This window comes from Antedon mediterranea, chromosome 6, assembly GCF_964355755.1.
Source record: "Antedon mediterranea chromosome 6, ecAntMedi1.1, whole genome shotgun sequence".
In the NCBI taxonomy this organism is placed as follows: domain Eukaryota; kingdom Metazoa; phylum Echinodermata; class Crinoidea; order Comatulida; family Antedonidae; genus Antedon; species Antedon mediterranea.
This window is the reverse complement of record NC_092675.1, coordinates 10,741,235-10,764,682: the sequence shown is the minus strand read 5'-3', so window position 1 is coordinate 10,764,682 and position 23,448 is coordinate 10,741,235. Positions and strand designations below refer to the sequence as shown.

The 23,448-nt window shown below is 35.3% G+C and overlaps 1 protein-coding gene across 1 annotated transcript in view; it reads left to right on the top strand.

Moving 5' to 3' along the window:
• LOC140050961 (coiled-coil domain-containing protein 171-like) overlaps positions 1 to 23,448 on the top strand; it is a 59,301-nt gene that overhangs the window by 22,892 nt on the left and 12,961 nt on the right. Inside the window, exons 6-11 of the mRNA XM_072095987.1 lie at positions 9,159 to 9,271; positions 10,071 to 10,159; positions 11,554 to 11,689; positions 13,063 to 13,155; positions 16,415 to 16,509; positions 20,711 to 20,776. Of these exons, the coding sequence (XP_071952088.1) occupies positions 9,159 to 9,271; positions 10,071 to 10,159; positions 11,554 to 11,689; positions 13,063 to 13,155; positions 16,415 to 16,509; positions 20,711 to 20,776 (592 nt within the window). The remainder of the gene's footprint in view (positions 1 to 9,158; positions 9,272 to 10,070; positions 10,160 to 11,553; positions 11,690 to 13,062; positions 13,156 to 16,414; positions 16,510 to 20,710; positions 20,777 to 23,448) is intronic.

Here is a 23,448-nt window from a genome sequence, read left to right as displayed (position 1 = left end):
TGGTCTAGTGGTCCAGGCTTTAACCTATTACGCTGAAGCCCTCGGTTCGAGCTCTTTCATGAACATATTTTTTTTAATAGTTGAGAGAGATTATTTAGAGGGTTAGGTTTAGTATATTTAGGAAGTAGATCAGCTATCTTTCAATTCTTTATAATTTATATATAAATTTACGTAAGGGCAAAATTCGGTAAATCGCGCCTTATTTCTAGAATTTTTACTCGATGGTATATAAAGTTGGTTCGTACTTTCGGTACTGATTTTAACCACCTGATGTAACCCTGTTTACTAATTAAATTAAGTTAGATAATTAGTTATTGACGATTAAAACGAATTTAGGTTCAACGATTTGCCCCAAATAGGGGTGTTTTCCGATCGTGGTATACACTGTCTAATGGATGTCCATCTTGAAAAATACCCGCCACAAAAATGCGAGGAGGCTTCGCATTTTCCTATCTCCTCCTACGATAATTGTTTTTAATAGCTGAAAACCGGTTGAACAGTTCGAGTACAGCATCATAATGTTGAAGACAGGCCGATTTTCTTTAAAAAATACTATTTTGATACATTTAATATACGTTTTTACAAATGTATTGATTTGTGATGAATGGAACATTCCAAATTATTTGGTTTAACCATACAGGTATAGATTTAGATTTATGGGCCCCCTTGGAGAATAAACATAAATAGTATTGCAATGCTGTACAATACTGTTAAGGTATTAACCACTTTTGATCGCAACTTGAATCGCAAATTTCTTACTGTGAGTGTTGGTACTGTTAGATGTAATATAAAAATATATACAAATAAACTTTATTACTGTGAGTGTGGGTAGGCCCTACTGTTAGATTATAAACATATAATATACAAATAAATAAACGTTATTACTGACAGTTGCTTCTCAACGTTTGTATTAATTAATTTAAAAATATATAAACGTCGTAGTGGTGTATCGTTACATGTACTTTACTATTTCAATCGACTATGACAGTGAGAGTTTTAACAAAGTACCGTATTAAATCGTAAATGTTTTACTGTATTTAGTGGTATATTATTTATAGGCCTATAAAACATTAAAAACAATATTTCGTTACTGAGTGGATAAGAATATATTTTAAAATGTTTCCTCTTTGTACCTATCTTCTTCCACCATCCCTCAACCCTTAATGTTACATACAAAACACAAATTGGGTTTGTTTAAATGAGTCCAAATAAAAAAATTTGACTCATTTTGTTTCTCTCTCGGAAGTAATTCTCAGGGTGCTAATTTTGGTTGACTACATAAATCATTGTGTATATTTATTCGTTTCTGTAAACGACAATGTATTATAGTCCTGCGGTACGTACATTTGAAATCTCCATTTTTTTCTCGCTGGAAATACTGTGTATTCGAGAACCATCTGTGGGCACGACCTAGATGGTACGCGAGCGAAGCGAGCGTGCCATCTAGTAGAAAATAATTAAGGTAATGAATTATTCATGACTTCAGTCTTCTGCCCACGTTCGTCCTGGAAAAAAAAAACACGCAAACAGGACAAGTCCCCACTTTAGTTCAACTATTAATGTTTTATCAAAATTTACAAGATACCGTATATTTCGGTGTATAAGTCGCACTTTTGACATGCAAATGTGACCTTTAAATTAAAGGTGCGTCTTATACACCGAACATAAATGCCTCACCACACAGAGTGTACATATCGTCACCTCGTTGGCTAGGCCTGAGTAGGCTAGGCCTAGCTACAGTGTACTAACGTAACGGCAACCTGCTTCTGCCTAGTTTTCAAGGCATTTTAGCGTGATGTTATACTAAATTATTATGATGAAAAGATTTGTTTATTATGGAGCTGTTTAGGCGCTCCGATAAAATTTCATTTGTAAACGTTTACGATTGGAATAGTATTTATTTATAAGTTATACGCACGATCGCCGACCGCCGTACAAGCCCTTCTTGGCGGCCACATTTTGTACGGTATTCGACTAGTATATTCTCCAGGTGATTATAGCATGGACCTAGCGTACACACTTCTCGGATACATTGATACTAATCGAATACGAATGATTGTCCGTGAAAACGTGCGCCCTCTCGAAATGATCGAGCGAGGCTAGCCCACACACGTGCGTGTTACACACACGGTCATGCACTCGATGTTGCGCTGCGGGTGCGAAACTCATGAATAACAAGCTAGAAACAACTTGTTGAGGCTGGGCCCGGCCGAGCCTAGGTAAGAAAAAACTAAAGGACGCCGTTGTAGATATAACAAAATATATTATTACAATGATATTGATTACAATTTAAAAAAAACATTGTTTTGATGAAATATAAGGTGCGTCTTATACATCGACGATATAAAAAATACCGATATTTTACTCTCAGTTAGGGGGTGCTTCTTATACACAGGTGCGACTTATACACCGAAATATACAGTAGTTCATAAAAATTGTCAACAAATTTAATTTTTCACCTATAGTTTTACCTTAGCAACCATTTCTATGTGTAACTAAGGAAAGAAATTTAAAAAAAAAACGGGAAAAAAATGACGTTTTTATGAATACAAAGAATTGATTGCATTGTACTTTTTCTCAATTTGACTTCTACTGCATTCTAATAATCATAGGCCCTGTTCAGACCCATGGCGTTAGACCGTTTTAGCGTACGACGCTAAAAGAATGTGTGTCTGAACAGTTGGGGATTAGCGTACAACGCGTCGTACAACGGTTGTAGCGTTGTAGTAGAAAACGGTTGATAGTACCGTTTTAGCGTACGACGCTACTGTAAGTCAACGATGTATCCAATCAGAACGTTTCCTGTTATGACGCGAAACAAGGTTTGACCTAGGCTGACATCTTGTATCGTCAAAATGAGATGGATTTCAATAACAAAAAGGCCAGAATAAATAAGGCCTAACTACACTACAAATACAACTGTTACAAAGGCTACAAACTACTATCAACTGATTACCATTATATTTTCTAACAAATGACATAAATACATGCACCTTGTATTTAAACATAGGGACTACGATCCCAACCGCTTTTAGGGCCTAGAGCCATTCACGCATTTCATTCAAGCTAAAAACTAGCGTGGGACATCAAGTCACTCATTCATACAATGCAGACTAGACTGGACAAGTTTAATGCTGAAAACCCCCTAACTCCTAAAAAATTCAGTAAACAAACAAGGGGAGCTGTGTCCCTTTTATTAATAGCAAGTTAAGGGTTATTTTCAACCGACTGGACCAAAGAATATATATCTTTGACTGGACTGGATAGACTAATCACAATCAATTTTTTCTTCCTCATTAGGAGGCCTGCCCCAGAGCCTGGGGAAAATGTTTTTTACTACAAAATAAAAACAATAGAAACAGAAATTTGGCTTTACTATATTTTTCTTAAATAAATGCTGAGGTATGTTTTATTTACGGCAAATTTTGTCATAATTGTAGGGCTGAGATCTAGGCCTATTACAGTGGAAATAATGATGAAAACACGTGGGTAAGAGCACATGAATATGCAACTAGAAACAACCTGAATGACGTACTTCCGTTGTAACGATAATTGTACGCCGCTATGGGTCTGAACACCTCGTTTTTTTCTCTGCGGTTTGTAACGTGACCTTGCTAGTAACGTTGTACGCTAAAACGGTCTAACGCCATGGGTCTGAACATAGCCATAAAGTGATGACAAACTTGACCTTGGAAATTCATTCATTTTGAGGTCAAATGAGTTCAACATTTTACTATAGTAACTGCCCGGGGGGGTCACTCTTAAATATTTCCATACGGGGAGGTGCCGCATTTACGGGTATATTTTCGAGGGCCTGGTAGCACAAGTGTGGGAAAATATGAAGAGTTGGTAGCACAAGTGTGGGAAATGACAGGGTGAAATTAGTAGTTTAAGTCCCTAGCCCGCCCACCCGTGTCAAAATGTCACGAATTATCGCCAAATTTTGCAGGTATTTTAGCATACTGGATGCCCATCGCGGAATACCTTTTCGCATCAGCAGAAGAACACGAAACATCCAGCCTAGGACAAAACCATTCAACTGTGACCACTCTTGATGATCGTCGTCATGCACCCCGCGATGCGCGATAAACTTTCAAAACACGTTCGTGATTTTTCCCATGAACGGTCTCTTTGGCCATGCGCAGATCATGCTGGGAACCAGTACAAATGTTGCGCCCTCTCTGGCGTGGCCTTGTTTCTGCCGTCTTTTTATAGAACACTGGATTTTGGTAAATGGTAGTTCAAGTATATTTTTCAGTAAAACAGGTAGCGCAAGTGCCTCATGTCTTGAAGTGGCTGCTGCACCTCCCCATTTGGTTTATATACAAGTGACTTTAAATACTGAATCCTAATAATCTCAGAAAAAAGTCTTGACAAATCTGAATAAAGGTAAAAAATTGACCTTTAGTGCTATCTTAAACCTGTTTCTATATATAAATAAAATATGGGGTTTTCATGAAAAAAATATAATTACATTTTACATTGAGGTCAATTGACATCAACATTTTACCTATAGTGTATTTTAGCAACTCTTTCTATGCGTAACTAAGTACAATTTTGTTATTACGGGGTTTCATGACTACAAACAATTGATTACATAGCTTTACTAATTTTTCCCAAATTTACGTATCTACTGAATCCCAAAAATCACAGAAAAAGTCTGATCTTGTGAAAGGGTCATTTGTGGGTCAAATTATGTCAAAATGTATTATTTATGTTATCTCAGAACCTGTTTCTAGGTGTAACAAAGAATAATTGTTTTTTAAAATACAGTTGATCCTTCCACCCTCGGGACCTGGAAAAGTGACCGATTACGGGAGGTTCTGCCGATAAAGGGCCAAAATCACGTATTATGGCTATGCACGATATTTTTCAGTGTTCTTAACGCAACGAGCCTCTCAATTTTCCAGCTAATTGTATTATTGTTTATAATCAGGTGGTTTAGTATTATTTATCATTTTCAGACACATTTTAAAAGCTTTTATCATATGAAAAATGGTCGGTCAAAATCTGTGTAGTTTTCTCATCTCTTCACAGAAATGTTTTTAAAACCGCTTTGAAATAAAGCTAATATATAAAAAACTAGAATAAACATGTACCTCTAATTCATAGCTCCATGCACTAAGTATCACATTTTTCGGGTGGCCGCTTACGGAAGGTAATTTACCATACAAAAAATTAATTTTTAGTAAAAGAGTGGCCGCAGCCGCTTACGAGAGGTGGCCCCTTACGGGACGTACCAAATGCACTAATTCGATAGGAAGAACAAACATGCTTTTGAAAGTGGGGGGGGGGGGGGGGGTGTTGTGTTGTGTTGTGTGGGGAGTCGGAAGTGGTAGTTGATGGGCATGTGGGATCTGCTTAGGTTAGCAAATAGAAGAAGTAACAAAAATTAAAGAGGAGCTTCAAAATAAGAGAGGAGTAATCTGTTGCAAAGATTAAAATTCACAACGATCTGATAATTTATATTATTTAATTTCCAGAGGATATAACCTATAAAATTACATTAAAACTGCAAATTACAGAATCTATAATTAAAAATATTGGTTTTTTTTTCACACAACACAACTAGATTTATATAAAACATTAACAATTGTTCTGACCAATGGGTTTAAAATCAGATAATCAAAGAAAATAAAATGTTTTTAATAATTTACCATGTTTTTTTAAACAAAAATGCCTATGTTTCTGGCAACACTGCTTGTAGATTTTTAAATAACCCCAGTATTTTATTTTAGAAATCACTTATTAAACATTAGAACTACCTATTTGTAATAAATCAGCTTAAAAAATACACCACTTTGCTGGGGCGGATCCAGACATTTTTGAGAGGGGGGGGGGGGGTCCGTCGATAAAAAGGGCACATCAGATATTGAGTATTTGAGCCACAGCCCCCCCCCCCCCCCATGGTGGGGGTTGTGGCGAAGCGAATTTTGTTACAGGACACACTTAGATGGCCGGAAATGGTACTCTCGCACGCAAAATCTATGATAAATGGCACCTTTCTAGTTCGCCGGAAATGACACTTTATTAGCGCGCTAGCTAGCAAACAGCAAAGTGAGCATAGCCTAAGCCTAAGATGCGGCGACTAACAATAGATACATCTTTTTTGTTGCGTTCAATGCAAACGTCGGGGGAAGTCCCAGATGAACGTACTTCCGATATGGTCATAAATGATAATAATTCATTATTATTATCAATTGATGATGCATGTAATCTTTTATCATTTGACATTGTTTTCATGTTGATTACTGAATTTATTTGATTTAAATGAGCAGTTTCTCCGTTTCTAATTTGATAAACACAAAATTAAGAATTCAGACAATACCCGTCGTAAAGTATACGGTAAAACTTTATAAGTTTTCAAGTAGTGTATTACCACCACGAACATTTAACATTATTTACAATACATTTGTTAACCCAGTGTGCGTCTGGGGGGCCTAGAGAGGTAAAGGAGGAGACAGACCTCGTCGGCGGCGGCGGGTAAAAAAGTAGGTGGTCCAGAGCTTGAGGTATCTAGGCCTTGCTGATCATTATTACAGACTTCAGCGACGGCGGGTAAAAAAATAGGTGGTCCAGAGGTATCTAGCTGATCATCATTATTACTAGTATGTAACAACCAGCCACCTAGCTAGTTTGACACAATGTTTGGCTTGTTCTGCCAAATCTTGCTGTTTGCGCTTTCTCCCTTTCTCTCCTTACGAGGCATCTTGAAGTTTACATGCGCCCTCTGTAGTATGTGAAACGATCTATTTTTAGAAGTTTAAGTAGAGATCATTACGCGTCACCACCACGATGCTCTTTGATCGGCCGCCGTAACTTAACATCGCGCGCATTGTGATAAATTTTTGCTTTTATTTTTGGGGTTAGTGTAGCCTACTCTGTGCATACTAATATACACACAAATATGTCACACGAATAAAATATTGAACCTCTAAAAAAAGGGCACCCTTAAAATTTAGGGGGGGGTCCGGACCCCGTGGACCCCCCCCCCCCTGGATCCGCCCCAGATTTGGGCATTATGGTGAAGTAAAGTTTAGTTGTTTTTAACAATTAATAAAAACTGAAAAACACCCCTTTTTAAATAAATGGTAAAGTATGAAATCAAAATTTTAAAAAAATATGAAACCGGTACACAATGCATTGTTATTATGCACTAATTATTTTTTATAATTAAATCAACAAAACAAAAATATCGTTCATCAAAGTAATACCAATATCAATTTTAAAAAACCTTAAAAAAAGAAAAAATTATTCAAAAACACCAATTTGCTCGTTGCCATGGAAATATATGTGTGAAATAAAAAATACTTCATATTTGATTTCTCTCAACACATATATAACCATGTGCAAAATTTGAAAGAAATCCATTTTTTTTAGTCTGCCACTATTTTTTATATTTCTTTAATTCTTACAGACAATAACTCTTAATAACTAGAACGGCACTCCGAGAGTGTCTGTACTGTAAAATTCTCCTACATAAGATTTCAGCGGAAAAGTATTTATTTTTTTTGTGTCTTAATGCTGTGTCACTACAATAATGTGTATGCGAATTTGGTGTAATGATTATTTGACTTCACTCGAAGGTTTTGGTTGAACTGTAATTTACAGTAGTCCTATGTTGAGGCCAGTCTGGTTACTACCTGAAGCATCCAAAGTCTGTAGAGAATTACTAATGTGTGAATATAAAAACCGGCCCTTCTGCTCAGTAAGTTCTGATCAGCAGGACTTTCTTGCACATGTCTTTGCTATCCATGCCGCGGTACTTGTATGACATCTAAGCTACACAAATAGTATGGTCCAAGTGTCATTACAAATATGTCATGATTCTAGATGCATAACAAAAACTTAGATCCATGCTGCTAATATACTTGCTCTTTATTTTTACACCAAATATACATAATACTGTATCAACATAATTTTATGGTTCGGTAAAAATACTACATAGTAATACATAGGTGTAGCTGCAATGACATTATTATTATTAAATTATATTACTCTGTGTAATGCATTAAACACAAAGTGGACCGCGGTTAACACACTAACACTCATTACGGATGTTCGTTTATGCATAATCTTGTGGATTTCATTAATTGCATTAGCAAATTGATTTTTCATAACAATGTTGCGAGGCTATTTTTGGTAATTGACAACATAGATGGCTGGAAATGGTACTCTCGCACGTAAAATTCATGTTGAATGACACTTCATAGCGTGCTAGCAACAGCAGAACGATTGTATAGCCTACTTTTTCCTCCGGTAAACACACACGATAAGAAACATTTTGTTTGCATTCAATACACAAACGTCAGGGGGAAGTCCCTGATGAAAAAAGAAAACTAGGCCTACTCATCAGTAGGACACGTCCTCTAGTTTGCCGGAAATGACACTTCATATTGTGATAGCAAATAGCAAAACGATCATATAGCCTACTTTTTCCGTCGGTAAACATACACGATAAGAAACATTTTTTTGCGTTCATTCAGGGTAAGTCTCCGATGAAATACAACTAGGCCTACACTCATCAGTAGGACACCTAGTTGACAAAAATGACACTTCTTAGCGCGCTAGCAAACACCAAAACGATCGTAGCCTAGAATGCAATATGTATTATAAGATCAAAGCAGCTTGCAAATTAATTAATTGTGCCTAGCAAACCAATCACGCCTCCTTTGATGATGTGCGTATGCTACCGACGAAAGAGTAAAATTCCAATGATCTAGATCAGATAGTCAATTAATTCAGTGTGATATTGAAAATATCATTATGATATTTATTTTTTAATACACATTTTACAAGAATGGACGATTCAGCCAACATCTATTTAAAACTAGAGATCGAAAAATAGACATTTCAGCAACAAAACATTATTTTAACGTTATTTATTCTTTTGTTTCTTGGCTTGCATCGTCATAGTGGTCATGTCACGAGTCTCATGCAATATGCATTCCTCAACTCTAGAAAGTACCTGTTATTAATCTATTTTTAGATTGGTTGTGGTGGATATTTTTAAGCATCACGGATAAGGTTTTTCCGTGGGGAAATTGTGATTTTTTATTGTAAATATTTAGATCAGACATGATTTTACCATATATTTACACCCACCTTATTAATGAATTAAAGATTACCTAATTTCAGCAATTGTCTTTTTTGTTTAGAAAAAATACATGATTTTCAAAACTACATTAAGGATCTTGAAAATAAATTGAAAAAATCAACATCAAACTTTGAAAGTGCTGAAGAGAAGTACAAAGACATCATAATGGAAAAGGTAAACTGTATGAGCCAGTCTTCTGGCTTTTGTTTCATCATGGAGATATTGTCAACTGGAGAAACAACACTGAATATCCCTGTTATTCATTGCTTTAAAGGCCAGGTGCGGGCAAAAAATTTCTATTGATCATACATTCCAATAATCATCGATCTATAGTTTCCCCTATGTTTCATAATTTTGGGAATTTTATTTATGTTACACGAGGTTGTTGAAAATAAGCACTTTCTTATCAGTGGGGGGATAGTTCAAATTACACAGTAAAATCTCTATTCTTTTGTACACAAATTGTGTAAATAGAGAGGTATTTTAAAAAGCTATGAAAACTAAACGGTGTGGTAAAAAATGTTATCGGATGACTAAATATAGGTAATATAACTTGAATTTTACATTTTTGGTATTTTTATTCAACTTCAGATTTTTGTTTTCATGCTATAGCAAAAATTATCCACCGTATATCCACCATCTTTTTTCACCTTCTAGGGAGTCACCAGACATGTTATTACATTAGGTTAACTACCTAACTACTGAAAAAAAGTCTTCCTGGTTTTTATGGCAGAATATTGTCAAATTTTGTATTTGACCATATTAAGGGAAATTCATGTTTTTTTCGTCTTGATTTCTGTTACAAATATTTGATTTATGTGCAATTAACCAGATATTATATTTAAAATTCATGCCTGTACCTGAGCTTTAAAACAAGAGCTTTTAGAACCAATAAGACAGGAAAACGATGGTTAAAGCTACAATTTCACTTGGTCTATGCTTACAGTATTTATCACATTTATGTTTCAATCAGGAAAAAGTAATAGCTACCCTTACAGCACAGCTTGATGTAATGAAAACAGAAAAAGATCAGCTTGACCAAGTGTTTCAAGAGCAAGAGGGGTAAACTTTCATTTATTTATTTTGTTTTATTTTATGTCTTAAGGCACATATTGTCAGCGACACCACAAAGAGGCACTAACCGCTTTGACATAACCATGCGATCTTCATAAAACACATAATTTTAGCTTAAAGAAATTTTCATTTATATTTTTTTATTTACATGCCTGTAAAGCTAGACAATTCAGCTATTAAAAGGTGTAATTTATTGTAATCTTGTTTAATTAATGAACTAATATTAGGGATAATGATGTAATATTAAAAGTTAATATTTTTCAAATTAATACATTGCCTGTATCAATATTATAATAAAGAAAGAATTATGAAAATATATAGTTTTTCGAAATATAGGGAGAATCCAAAATCGTTCAACCATGAGCCCTGCGGAGCGGTCGAAAGCGGAGGTTTGATTGGCTTACAATAAAATCATACCACAAAATGGCATTTTTGTAGTTGAGCCTACGTTGAACGGATATTTGGTATATTGTGGGTTGTTACTAGGCCTCATATCAGAATAAAACTGTTTTTTTAGCCTTTAAAATTAATATTTTTCTTAGTAACAAACATGTGTATGTGGAACTACAGTATATTATCTTTGTGTAGGAAGAAAAATCATTTTAAGGTCATAAGAGGCTCAACTAAATGAAATGAAATGGTAGGTCTTTGAGCCGTTCGATGGTTTCATAGTAAACAAAAGCTATACGCGCTAGACAATAACGATCTTTTAACGACTATATTTACATTTTTAGTTAAATATAATAATAAAAATTACTTGATCTTATAGAATAATAGGTAAATAAATATTCACTTAAAAAGAATATTTTCATAATTAATTTATTTTCAGAATAATGGCCTAAAAAAAGTTTACCAATGTATAAAACACTGCGTCAATGACATTGCGCGCATAGTGATGTGCTCGCTTTTTAATCGTGGTGATAAAAATGGAGTCCGCTTTCGGTATCCCTACTAATATGTTAAGTCTAAACATTAGTGTCACTTCTTGAAAACACAAAATCCATTTCATGCGCATAGTGTCTGTAGCCACATTAATGTCACTTTGTGGCATCGATATGGCCAAGGATGACCAATAGTAAATGAATCACTGTCATATCAGATAGGTGTTAATCCCTCTAAAACACAGGGGATATTTTGTGAACCAGTTCTTGTATGCAAACAGCTTCTGCAGTATGGAACAATTTTTTTTGGTTCGTCATTTTCTTGCACGATCTTTGGTTAAAGTAATTAAAGTACGGTATTAGCTCGTTATTACTAAGCTTGAATTTTTTTAAAATCCTGTTTCTTAAATTGGGTTTTACCAATTTCAATTTAAAGAATTTGACATAATTCTAATTTCAGTTAAATCAGTATCTGTATTAATTAATACAACTATTTTACAGTATTTATGAAGATGCACAAGAGAAGATTGAGCAGCTAGAAATGGAGAGGAACATACAAACAGAAACAGTCAGATGCCAACTTAAAGACATAAAATATATGACAGAAAGAGAACAAACACTCAAGCAAGAAATACAGGTACAGTTTTATTGCATAGATTCAATTGTTAAGCAGATAGCAGATGAATTGTGTGCATCGTATGTTTTGCCCAGTGATACTGCAGTAGCACCTTTAGGCGTCATCTACAAATTATTTCAGACCACAAATCAGCGTCCAGATGCGTTTTCTATTGTTTACCCAAAAACGCGTCTCAAAACCCGTCTGATTTGGCTGCGTCTAGATGCCAATATGCATGTTCGACTATGGCCCCGCCCCTATATACGGCTGACTGCACATTGTTATACTGTGTACTGGTGTTAAACGCGCTACATACAAGTGAATTCATTGAGAGCGTGATATTAAATTATTATTTACAACAGGCAATAAGACAAACAAATCAGTACAGGTATACCCTTTTACCGCCGACAGAGTATACTGTAAAGAGCAAATTTTTGTTTCTATTTATTCGCGACCTTTTATTTTTGCGATTTTATTTTTTTTGTGCTAAAGAGTGAATTTACCACATGCAAAAACGTTAAAGTTAACTTTTGGAACATGGAATCACTCAAACTATTGACCTACAGTTCAGAAAGAAAATACTGCAACTTTACCTACGAAGTAGCTTCGTAGGCTACGTTGTTGGCTTCGTAGGTTCCATTGTTTGGCTTCGTAACCTCAATAAACAACTTTCAATGAGCTACGTTCTGAACTTTGTAACCTAAAAACAACCCTACGATGTTCTTAGTGAAGGTGTGAAATTAATGTGTTAAATTTAACTGGCAGAGGACCAAGTTGTAAAATATATAATATTTTTTAATCGTAATCGTTTCCTTCGTGCGTGTTTACCTACTCAACGGCGAATATAAATATAAATTTCCCACGATGTAAACGTAGAGACACGATCCAACACAGGTGAACCTCAACGAACAGGCCAACTAATAAATATAATATAGCGAACGTCCAGTCCATCCAGAACAATGCCGAGAAAAAAAGATCGTAAACAATTCATTCTAATAGTATCAGAACGTTTCCAGTCGGTCGCTCAAAAAGACTGCCGACAGAAGACCGTAATAAATACAGACCTAGTCTTTTTGGTCACATGGCATGAAACGCGATACTCTCTGACCGCAACCTCTCGCATGTTTTTTACGAGAGGGTGGCTGCCGTCTGACGACGATAAAACAGTCATTAAGTGTACCTGGATTTCCAGACGCGTCTCTGTGGTCTGAAATAATTTGTAGATGACGCCTTAGCTTAGTATAATGTTTAAAATTGAAAAAAACAACCGTATATGCGCAAGCTTTTGTTTTGTGAATTGCTAATTGTTCTTAATAGACTACACTTGCCCGAAGTCTGTAGCGATTGTCTTCTTTTTTATGTAAACTTGCAACTTACTGTTTTGTTAATTTCAGGAGGCTTATTCAAAAGTAAAGTTGTTGGAAGAAAGTATTGAAACGGAGAGGGCAGCACATTTGGAATCAAAGTTCAATTCTGAGATTGTACAGGTAAACCTTGCTTTTGTAATGATTCATAAGCATCCTATTTTGACATGCAGCAAATGTAACATTTTTGACAGAAATTGTCCCTTTTATTGCATTATTAATTAGATCCCAACTAGTCTAGGAAAAAAATCTGAAAAGATACCTAGAAATCAAGTTTGTAGTTGGGAATGTTTAGAGGCTGTCAACATAGCCAGATATCCTAATTAATCCCTTCTGATCACTCTAAGCCCTGTTGACACTTAATTTTTTGCCTTGTATTGAAAATTTTTCAAAATGGCCACCAATTTTATATAAAATGTGCATAAAAACAGATCTAAACTTTTAAAGTAGATACACAATCTTTTTTTTTTTCTCTCTTTTTTGGTTAAACACCACCTTTATTCATTCAATATTTCATACATATTTCGTTCACATTTCATTTTCGTACATTAAATTTCCGTTTTCTACTTTTTTTGTTATTTTCTGCTTTTTACTCTTTATACATATAGTTGTAGTGGGTTTTATATAGTCTGTTCCGAGCGTATGCTTTCTCAGGCGTATTAAATCCACGAGACCGTACACTGACTGCCAAAATGATTCCACATACAAAAAGTATACTGTATTTAACTAAACTTTTATTTCTTGTAACTCAGAATTAATACAACTTTCTATCAGACTAGACCTTTCTTTATACATCTTTCTACTATCATCTTATATTACATAGCCTATGTAAATACGTGAACGTGATTGGTTGAAACTGCATCACATGACTACCGCTGCGAGGATCGTAAATCGTATATATCCTCGAGAACGATGATATTGACTGAGTAATTTTTGCGTAATTATCGTGTCCCTGTCATTAATCATAAATTCTCGAGTACGATGATATTGACTGTGTAATTTTCGTGTGGCAACACTCGCGTTTGCCGATAAATAAACAAAAGTCATCTACTGGGTCTCCACACAAGACAACGCTACATGCGCTGCGCCACGGAACTTGCTTGAAGAAATTACTCAACTAAACTATTTAAACTATGCATACATAGCGCCCTCATTTGTTATTAGTCCTCCCTAGATGTGATGAAAGACCGTTTGTGATTGGTTAATACTCACAGTAGTAACCGATACGCTCGCGACGCACTGAACATCCGGTGATTCGGCTTGATCGAAGAAAACGAATTATTATTTATTCGGCCTACCTGATAATAATATTATTATTATTAATGTGGGCTTATTGATAGAAATTCTTCTGTTATTATTTAAACGACCTAGGCTAGTGAATATTTTATTGCCATTAATTAGTAATTATCTGTATATTATTCTTCGAAAGGTAAGGTGTCTGGGCAGCTTGTTTACATACAATACAAAAAGGAGGCCCAGCAGATATTCTACTTTTTGTTGGCTATGTAATATAACAGATATCGCCTTTTATATCGGTAAAATATAAGATTAGACATCCCCTCGGGAATGATATTAAGTTCTCGGGAATTATATATTTCCCTCAGCTGGCACTTCGGGAAATATATATTCCCTCGAACATAATATCATTCCCTCGGACATTCAAATTAGGGGCTTCTGAGGAGGATCAAATGTTGCCTCCAAAAGTTTCCCACCAAAATTATACTATTCTGATTGGCTCATAAATTAAGCAGACCTAGTCTGAAACATCCTTTATCTAACCACAGGACATCAGATACATAATATTATAACAATAGTGTTTTGATTATATGCATACAAAAACCATAAAAATCTACATTTCATTTTGTACATGATATAATACTGTACATTTTAAAATACAAATATGGATGCCACTTATAGGTTACAACATGCCTAGTGTATTCATATCTTTTAAAATATATTTAAACTGAATCCAGGGATTCTGGCATACAGGTTTTTTAAGTTCAGTTTTAATTTTAATTATGTATATGACGTACACAGCTATTGAATACAATTGATTTTTTCATTGACATTTACTTCCTAACAGGAGTTCTTTGAACGAGCTACTGCTGTTTTCTAGCTTTTTAAATATATTGTAAATTTTTTTCCACAGTATTTGATCTTTGTGTCTAAACACATGTACTTCAGACAAGAAATCCCTGTTGATACCTCAATTTTGCTTTGTATTAAAATGTTGGCCATTTAAAAAAATTCATTTTCTTCGATTAAAATATAAGTTAAAAATAAAAATTTCCGTTATAATGATCTAACTAATTTAGTATTAGTATAAGATTAAAATTAATTCTTTTTGAAACTACACTGTTTAATTTGACATTGTGTGTCGTTACACACGATTTTACTGAATGGAAGAGATTACTAGTATTTAAGTTCAGTTTATTTAGAGCTAGGTTGATTATTTATGATTTTAATTGATTATTTTTGGGTTAGGTCAAGCTTGTCTTAAACATGTTAACAAATGTTGTTTCACCCTTTCTTTACACATACTATTATATCCTGTATGACGGTTTTTCACCCAATAGACTATTGTTCTTTCGACTTTTTATAAGAGTCGAAAATTAACAATATGTCTGTAGTTCATTTCCTTTTATGTTTATTGGATTCGGTTATTCTATTGTCTAACTTAAACATTAGCAAGTTTAATAAAGTTACTTTAGGTAACTAATTACAAAAAGCATTCATTTAAAATTTGTTTTTCATTTTAAAATTTTACTTTATTGTATTAATCAAAAGAAGCCATAAACTTCCAACAGTAAGGAGTTATCAATTACTTATTTGTACACATTGAGAATACCTACCAACTGTACTTATCTTTAGACTAGCCAGCAAGTTTGGAATAGCAAACACGCAATTGTATAGTGGGGTGTGTGTGTAATAATTAGAATAGCCACAAGGATATTCCAGAAAATGAGATATTTTATCCTAACTTTGGAACTACTTTACGGATTTTTTTGCACAAAATTAAAATCTATAATAATTCTTTAAAAATACAAGACTATAGCAATTAACTTAATAATGTGAAGTGAATATACTGAATTTGTGTTGAGGCAGAATGAGTTTATATCACACTATCCTGTTCACCAAGATAAATTAAACAGATAAGGATTTAATCCTTTTTTCCACTTTTCCTGGTGACTCTACTTGTATTTCAGAATTATGGGTCCAAATCTCAAAATTTGTATACTGATAGGATTTATAGTTTAGGCATGAGTCAAATAAACAGTTATTAAGATTACGAAATTTGTTAGCAATTCATGTATTATTTGTTTCATATAAGTAAACAAAAAACAATAAGTAATGCTAATAATAATTATGTTATATTCATTAGTTGCGAGTTCGTGACCTTGAAGGTGCATTTGATGTTGAAAAGTCTGCACACATTAAGGACAGTACAAAGATGGAAATGGTATCCAAGGAATTGAGGTTAGACCCCAAAACAATCGTGAACAACAATTACTATCCTATTACAAGATGGTTGCTTATGAGATCCTGGGACGGATCCAGAGGGGGGGTCCACGGGCTCTAGCCCCTCCGTCGGGGAACACGGGTACTTTTTGTCGGGGAATATAATATACAGTAAAAAACGTTCGCGTTCACTTCATGCTTCAGCGCCTAGAAAACCACGACGTTCCATTGACCGTGAGAGTACGTCAGAGGGCTATTATGCACTTTTATGCATTCATTTATTGCCAGCGATCTAACTTACTAAACATTAGCTAGGTACGCACTTGTCTGGCGGTATCCCTTTGTACGAATCGTTCAACGTTGGGTCGAGACGCGTGATATCAAGTTCCATACAGGGACCAAAATGTGTAATGTAGTTATTTTCCAGGCGAAGTTTACCGACGGTTACCGAAGGGAACACGGGTACTTTTTGTCGGGGAATATAATATACAGTAAAAAGCGTTCGCGTTCACTTCGTAGCTAGCTTCAGCGCCTAGAAAACCGCGACGTTTCATTGACCGTGAGAGTACGTCAGAGTGATATTATGCACTTTATATGCATTCATTATTGCCAGCGACCTAACTTACTACTAAACAATAGCTAGGTTCGCACTTGTCTGGCGATATCCCTTTGTACGAATCGTTCAACGTTGGGGGTCGAGACGCGTGATATCATGTTCCATCCAGGGACCAAAATGTGTACTGTAGTTATTTTCCAGGCGAAGTTTACTGACGGTTACGTCGTGTACTGCGTCGACGTACGCTACACTACAGCAAAAACGAAATTATGTTAATTGTTCGTATGTTCACCAATTTTTTAATTTACAAGTAACCTTCTGTACCGTGGGGCACCTAAAATAAATTTTTCATCCATTACTAAACAAAAAAACATGCCATTTTCGCTTAGCCAACATCATTCTTTACTCCATGCCAACATCTTATTATAGCTAAGTTATTACATTTTCAATGTCCTGTATGTCATGAATTTCTCACCACTCGGAAGTCCAGATAGTACGCACGCATACACTTGGGAGGAATAAACTTATTTCCCCGACTGAAAAAGGTCTACGCTTGCGTTTTTTAAGCCTCTAGGCCTGATGTTTCCAAGGTATAAAATGCAATTTTTTGAAGACCTGCAGCTCTAGTTTTAAACAGTTTCTTAGCTCAGCCCCAACAATAAAGCTGGTCATATTTCGAAGTACAAGAAGTGCATTTTCCGGGACCTAACATCTCTATTTTTCAAACATTTCTTAGCTCAGTCACAACCATGATATATTTTGTTTCATGTTTTGAAGTATATTAAGTCCAATTTCCGGAACCTCCAACTCTATTTTTCTAAATTTTCTTTGAACTTTTATTTTTTAAATTGAAAAATATGGATTGAAATTTTTTTGCACGCAGTATTTTATTTATGCATTATAAAAAATGGAAAAAATGGCTACCCTAAATCTGATTAAAATGACCTCAAATGACGCTAGAACGCGTTGCTTCCAGGGGCCTCGCCGGGGGCCATTGGCGGCCCCCCTGGCTCCCAGCCTAGTGATGCTCGCTTCGCTCGCATAGCCCCCTCGTCGGCGAATGTAGCCCCCGCGTCGGGAAGATCCTGGCGCCACCCCTGCTCCGCGTACGTTACCATGCGCACTCTGTCATTGACGCGATTATTTGTCCATTGGTAAACACATTTTTATGTATTATTATTCTGAAATAATTGAACTGTAAACATAATTCTTTTGAGTATTTGTTTATTTACATATCATTCCATCAGATCAACTATTTTTTATTTCCATTACATCCAACCAAACATGTAAAAAATGTAGTTAAAATATCGTACTATCTACCGCGTACGACCATACGCGGTAGATTGTTTACTAAAAAATCATCGAACGGTCCTTACACTATACTATTCAACCTAGTTTTTGTAGTTGAGCCTCTCATGACCTGGGATTTGTTTGTCTTCCTACGCCAAGATAATATAGTTCTACAAGCCATGTGCTTTTTTCTCTGAGAAATATTTATTATAAGTGCCAAAAAAATGTTTTTTTCTCGATATGAAGCCTTTATTATTCAAATCTTTTAAAGAAAAATCACACATACCATAAAGAAGGTTCATTTATTTCATTTTTGAAACAATATTTGTGAAAATTACGTGAGGCTCAACTACAAAACCACCATTTTGTGATATGATGTCATCGTAAGCCAATCAAAGCTGAGCTTTCCCGGGATCGGCAGAGCTCACGGTTGAATGATTTTGGATTCTGGCTATTTTGGATTGGTGGACACGAATCACCCACAGCGGAATGTTTTCTCTCGCGTGTACCAAGAAGTCACGTGATCTCTCTGTACTGAACGGTACTCTACACAAATTTAGAGCAATGAATTTGTACGAATTCCAGGCCCGTAGCCAGGGGGGTTTTTATGGTTCGGGCGAACCCCCCCTTTACAGCGAACCCCCCCTTAACCGACTGCGAACCCCCATCCCCGACATGCCCAATACCTCACCCTCATCTACGAAAATCGTCCAAATACGTGCCCCACAGTACAAAAAGTTGTTCGTATATTAAAAAAATTGTAAACTCGTTCGGAATAACTCATACAGTACCTTCTTCCCTGTATGAGCGTACTTCGAGCGATATAGTCTGTAAAGAGTTGCAAATGAATTGCGGATTTTAACCTGAAAAATAAATGTTTGGTCCCTGCATGTAACATGATATTGACGCGCCTCACAGCGAGCTGGGGGACGAACGATTCGTACAAAGGACACCGGGCCAGACAACTGCGTACCAATTGTTTAGATCACTGGCAGTCAGGCAGCATGCATAAAGTATATAGCCTTCCGACATACATCAGTATTTATGTGTGGCTATGAAGTATAATGTATCATAGAGGATTATAGTGAATATTAATATTTTACACTATAATATCTATGGTATCATGTACTGTAGTTCACATTATGGCATCCGATTATTTTTTTCTAGACCACCAGCCGATACGTACTCAATGTATCAATATCACCTATTTACATTGGCATATTTAATTTCCTCAACAAATTGCTGTAAATAAATATTATAGATAGAGCTATAATAAGAATTGCATTTGCCTTCACCCAGTGTGCTTTTTTCGGGGCTTCTCCTAGACGTACGTTCGCATTGAACTTGAACGCAAAACAAAATATCGAGTAAATGATCAAACAATCGGCGGCTCCGCACAGAGCACGCGCATCTAACATACGGCAACAAATGTTATCGTTTAAATAGTCCACGAGTCCAAGTACGAACGTTTTGCTCATTGGTAGCATGCTGCATGAGAGTGTCTTTTCCGGCCATCTAGGGGTGTCATTTGCTTCGCCTCAGGCCCCACCCCGGGGGAGGGGGAGGGGTAGGTATGGGGGTGGGGGTGACCCAAATACTTAGTGTGCGAACCCCCCCTTGACAGATCCTGGCTACGGCCCTGAATTCCGTTAAATAAACAACTCTATATATTTTATAAACATTTAATAACATATTTTATTGATATTTCCAATGTTGATATATAAAAGAAATTACTATAAAACGTAATTATATGTAATTATTTTAGCGAAAAATGGCGCAATTTGTTTACAACGTTCGTGGCTAAAAACGATCATTTTCGGCAATGTTTTAGACCCTATCTTTCGAAAACTACAAGTCAGATTTTCGTAATTCTTTCTTTATTGGAATATTGAAACAAAATACCAACAGATAATGTTTAAATTGGTTGAAAAATAACAACTTTTAATTTTGCATCGTTATCCCTGCAAAGTGTCATTTCCGGCGAACTAGAAAGGTGCCATTTATCATGGATTTTGCGTGCGAGAGTGCCATTTCCGGCCATCTAAGTGTGTCCTGTAACAAAATTCGCTTCGCCACAACCCCCACCATGGGGGGGCTGTGGCTCAAATACTCAATATCTGATGTGCCCTTTTCATCGGCGGACCCCCCCTCTCAAAAATGTCTGGATCCGCCCCAGGATCGCCGTTTTCACAAAGGCGATCATTTATGAGAGGTGGATAGACTGGTAACTCAGTTAATAGATACATTTGCACAAACTTATAGAAAGGAATTGTAAAATATATAATAATTTTGAGACTGAATATATAAAATGCCTCTATTCTATAAACATAAATTCAACTTATGTTGTGACAGTATGTTTTTTATTTTTTACAGTGAAATAAAGTTACTTTATGATAAAGAGTTAGAAAAGGGAAATGAAACCAAGAATAAGCTCAACAGGTATGATTTACACTTTATTTATACTATATTCAGAAATTTAGTTAAAATATGATGATGAATACTTTGCCGAATTCGACATACACTAGAAACCTTCAATTTACAAACCCCAATTTTAAGAATTCTCAAATTTACTCATCTCGGCCTCACGTCATCACGGCCTCAAGCCAACTCGGCCTCAAGCCAACTCAGCCAAAAACTAATCAGTCAACTTGGCCCAATTAAAGTATGGAACGCAAAAATAGTTATAATTATAATTACAGAATTAGTAAGGTTAGGCTTACACATAGGCCTAGGCCTAGACAAAATTTTAAAAAATTCAATATAATTATAACACACTCGGTCGTTTTTCATTTCATTGATAGGTAGGCCCTTTATATATATATTAATATATTGTTATTAGTTGTGATATTAGTCTCACAGTAATAATATGGTATAGCTAGGCCGGCACTATATTTTGATACAAGAAGGATGCTTACAGAATGAATCGAAATATTCTTGGATATTATAGACCTAATAGGCCTAAATAGATATTATTAGATTAATTAATAAACAGTAAAATAAAAATGTTTATAAAAAATGTATAATGTATTTAAAATTGTTTCATTCTTTTATCAATTCGCTTCGCTTTTTGTGTTCCATACTTTAAGGGGGCCGAGTTGACCGCTTAGTTTTTGGCCGAGTTGACATGAGGTCGATTTGACTTGAGTCCGAGTTGACTTCGGGCCGAGCTGACTTGGGGTCGACTTGACTAGGGGGCGACTTGGCTAGGGACCGACTTGGCTAGGGGACCGACTTGGCTAGGGACCAACTTGGCTAGGGGACCGACTTGACTAGGGGCCGACTTGACTAGGGGCCGACTTGACTTTGGCCGAGACGGTTTAGGGCCGAGTTGGATCGAATTCAAATACACATGTAAATATATTCATAGTACTAAATGCAAAAAAGTTAAATCAAATATTAACTAGACTTGAACTCGTCACTTTGACGAGTTAGTTATCCGCTCATGACTTTCCACAGAAGTTAGTTTAAGATATAAATTACACTTTTGCTAAGTTTCAATTTAAATTGTTATATGGTTTTCAATCTATGTTAAATAGACGAAATTCAAAAATCGCGCATTAGTCACGTTTCGTAATTCTGACGTCATTCAAAAATAGGAGGTGCACAACTTCACATAATTTTCCATATGTTGACAAGGTTACGATTTGTTCTGTTTACACGTTTTTCGTGAAACGTGACACACAAAAAAGCAAGAAAGAAGAACTAGATTTGAACCTGTCACTTTGACGAATTCTGGTTGTCCGCGCAAACGCAACATGCACATCATTAAAAAATGAATGCCGACAATTATTATGCCATCCTATGAGTATGACATGAATTAAATATGTTTACAGTGCTGACAGAATATTACAGTATTTACAGAATACACTGTACCGTATATGTTATATACAGCGTAGCATAGATGAAATTACGAGACCCATCTTTTAAATCCAATTATTAACACGATGACATCATCAAATAGACATATAAAGGTAACTATTTTTTAAAGATAATTATCTAAATAATTTCATTAATATAAATTGAAGAATTTTGGGTACTGAAAAACTGAGATGCGCTCAATTTTAAACGCGTTGAACTTTTACGAAATAGATGAAAATCTTACTTTTTGAATTCAACTGCCCATATGATGACTTCAGATAGACAACATTTTTATATGAATTCATTTTAAAAAATGAGGGTAACCAGCCATCTTGAGGAGCAACTGAATAAATATAAGTATATTTGTTAACAAATTTGCATTCTTTGCTATTCTTTAGCACACGATTTCTAAAGTTTAACGTGCGTTGTTAATTTGCAATAAAAGTTAATCAAAATGAATGAAATCTACTTACTACAGAACGTATGAAAAACAAAAATCAATTGCAAACATCATTTTTCTACGCTTTGTACGAGCTGTGCGCAATACACAAAAAATTACACTTGGTTTTTAATCTATGAAGTATGATCAATCATAAAAAATCCTAAAATTAGTTTCTTAACTGCTTAAATGTATGATTAAAACGTTATTATTAGAAAACACTATACCCAAATGGAACAGTTCACTTATACACCAACAATATCATGCCATGTTCTCATAGAGGGTGCTAGCACTTCATGCAACAAGACATGAAATAAAAATTGGCAAGAGTGCAAGAGATTATTAGGGTTTTTACTCAGTACATTTGGGTGTTAGGGTGATTTTTATTTATGTTCAGTTTGCTATTACACGCCAAATTTTCTGTGCGTGATAAAACATTGATTAGGTTAAAACTATAAATGTGTTAATTACTACTTTATTTAAACAGAATTGAACATTTACTTGTAAAAAGTAATTTGTTTAATAATGAATAAATTGCCTCCATGTTCTTGATGGCAGAAAGTCCAAATTTCAAATAACTACTTTAAAACTTGAAATAAATATTTACTTAAATTATGAATTTTAGCTGCCTAATTAATTTAAAGTGCATCTTGAAGGTTGAAAGCATCAATAAATAGCATTTCAACTTGCAATCAATCATGGGTTTATAACCATTTATTGGAGATTATTTGACTTTAGGTGAGGTTATCAGATCTGAAGCTTGGTTCCCACTAGAACGTAACGCAAGGACGTAAACGCAACGCAAGCGTTTTAA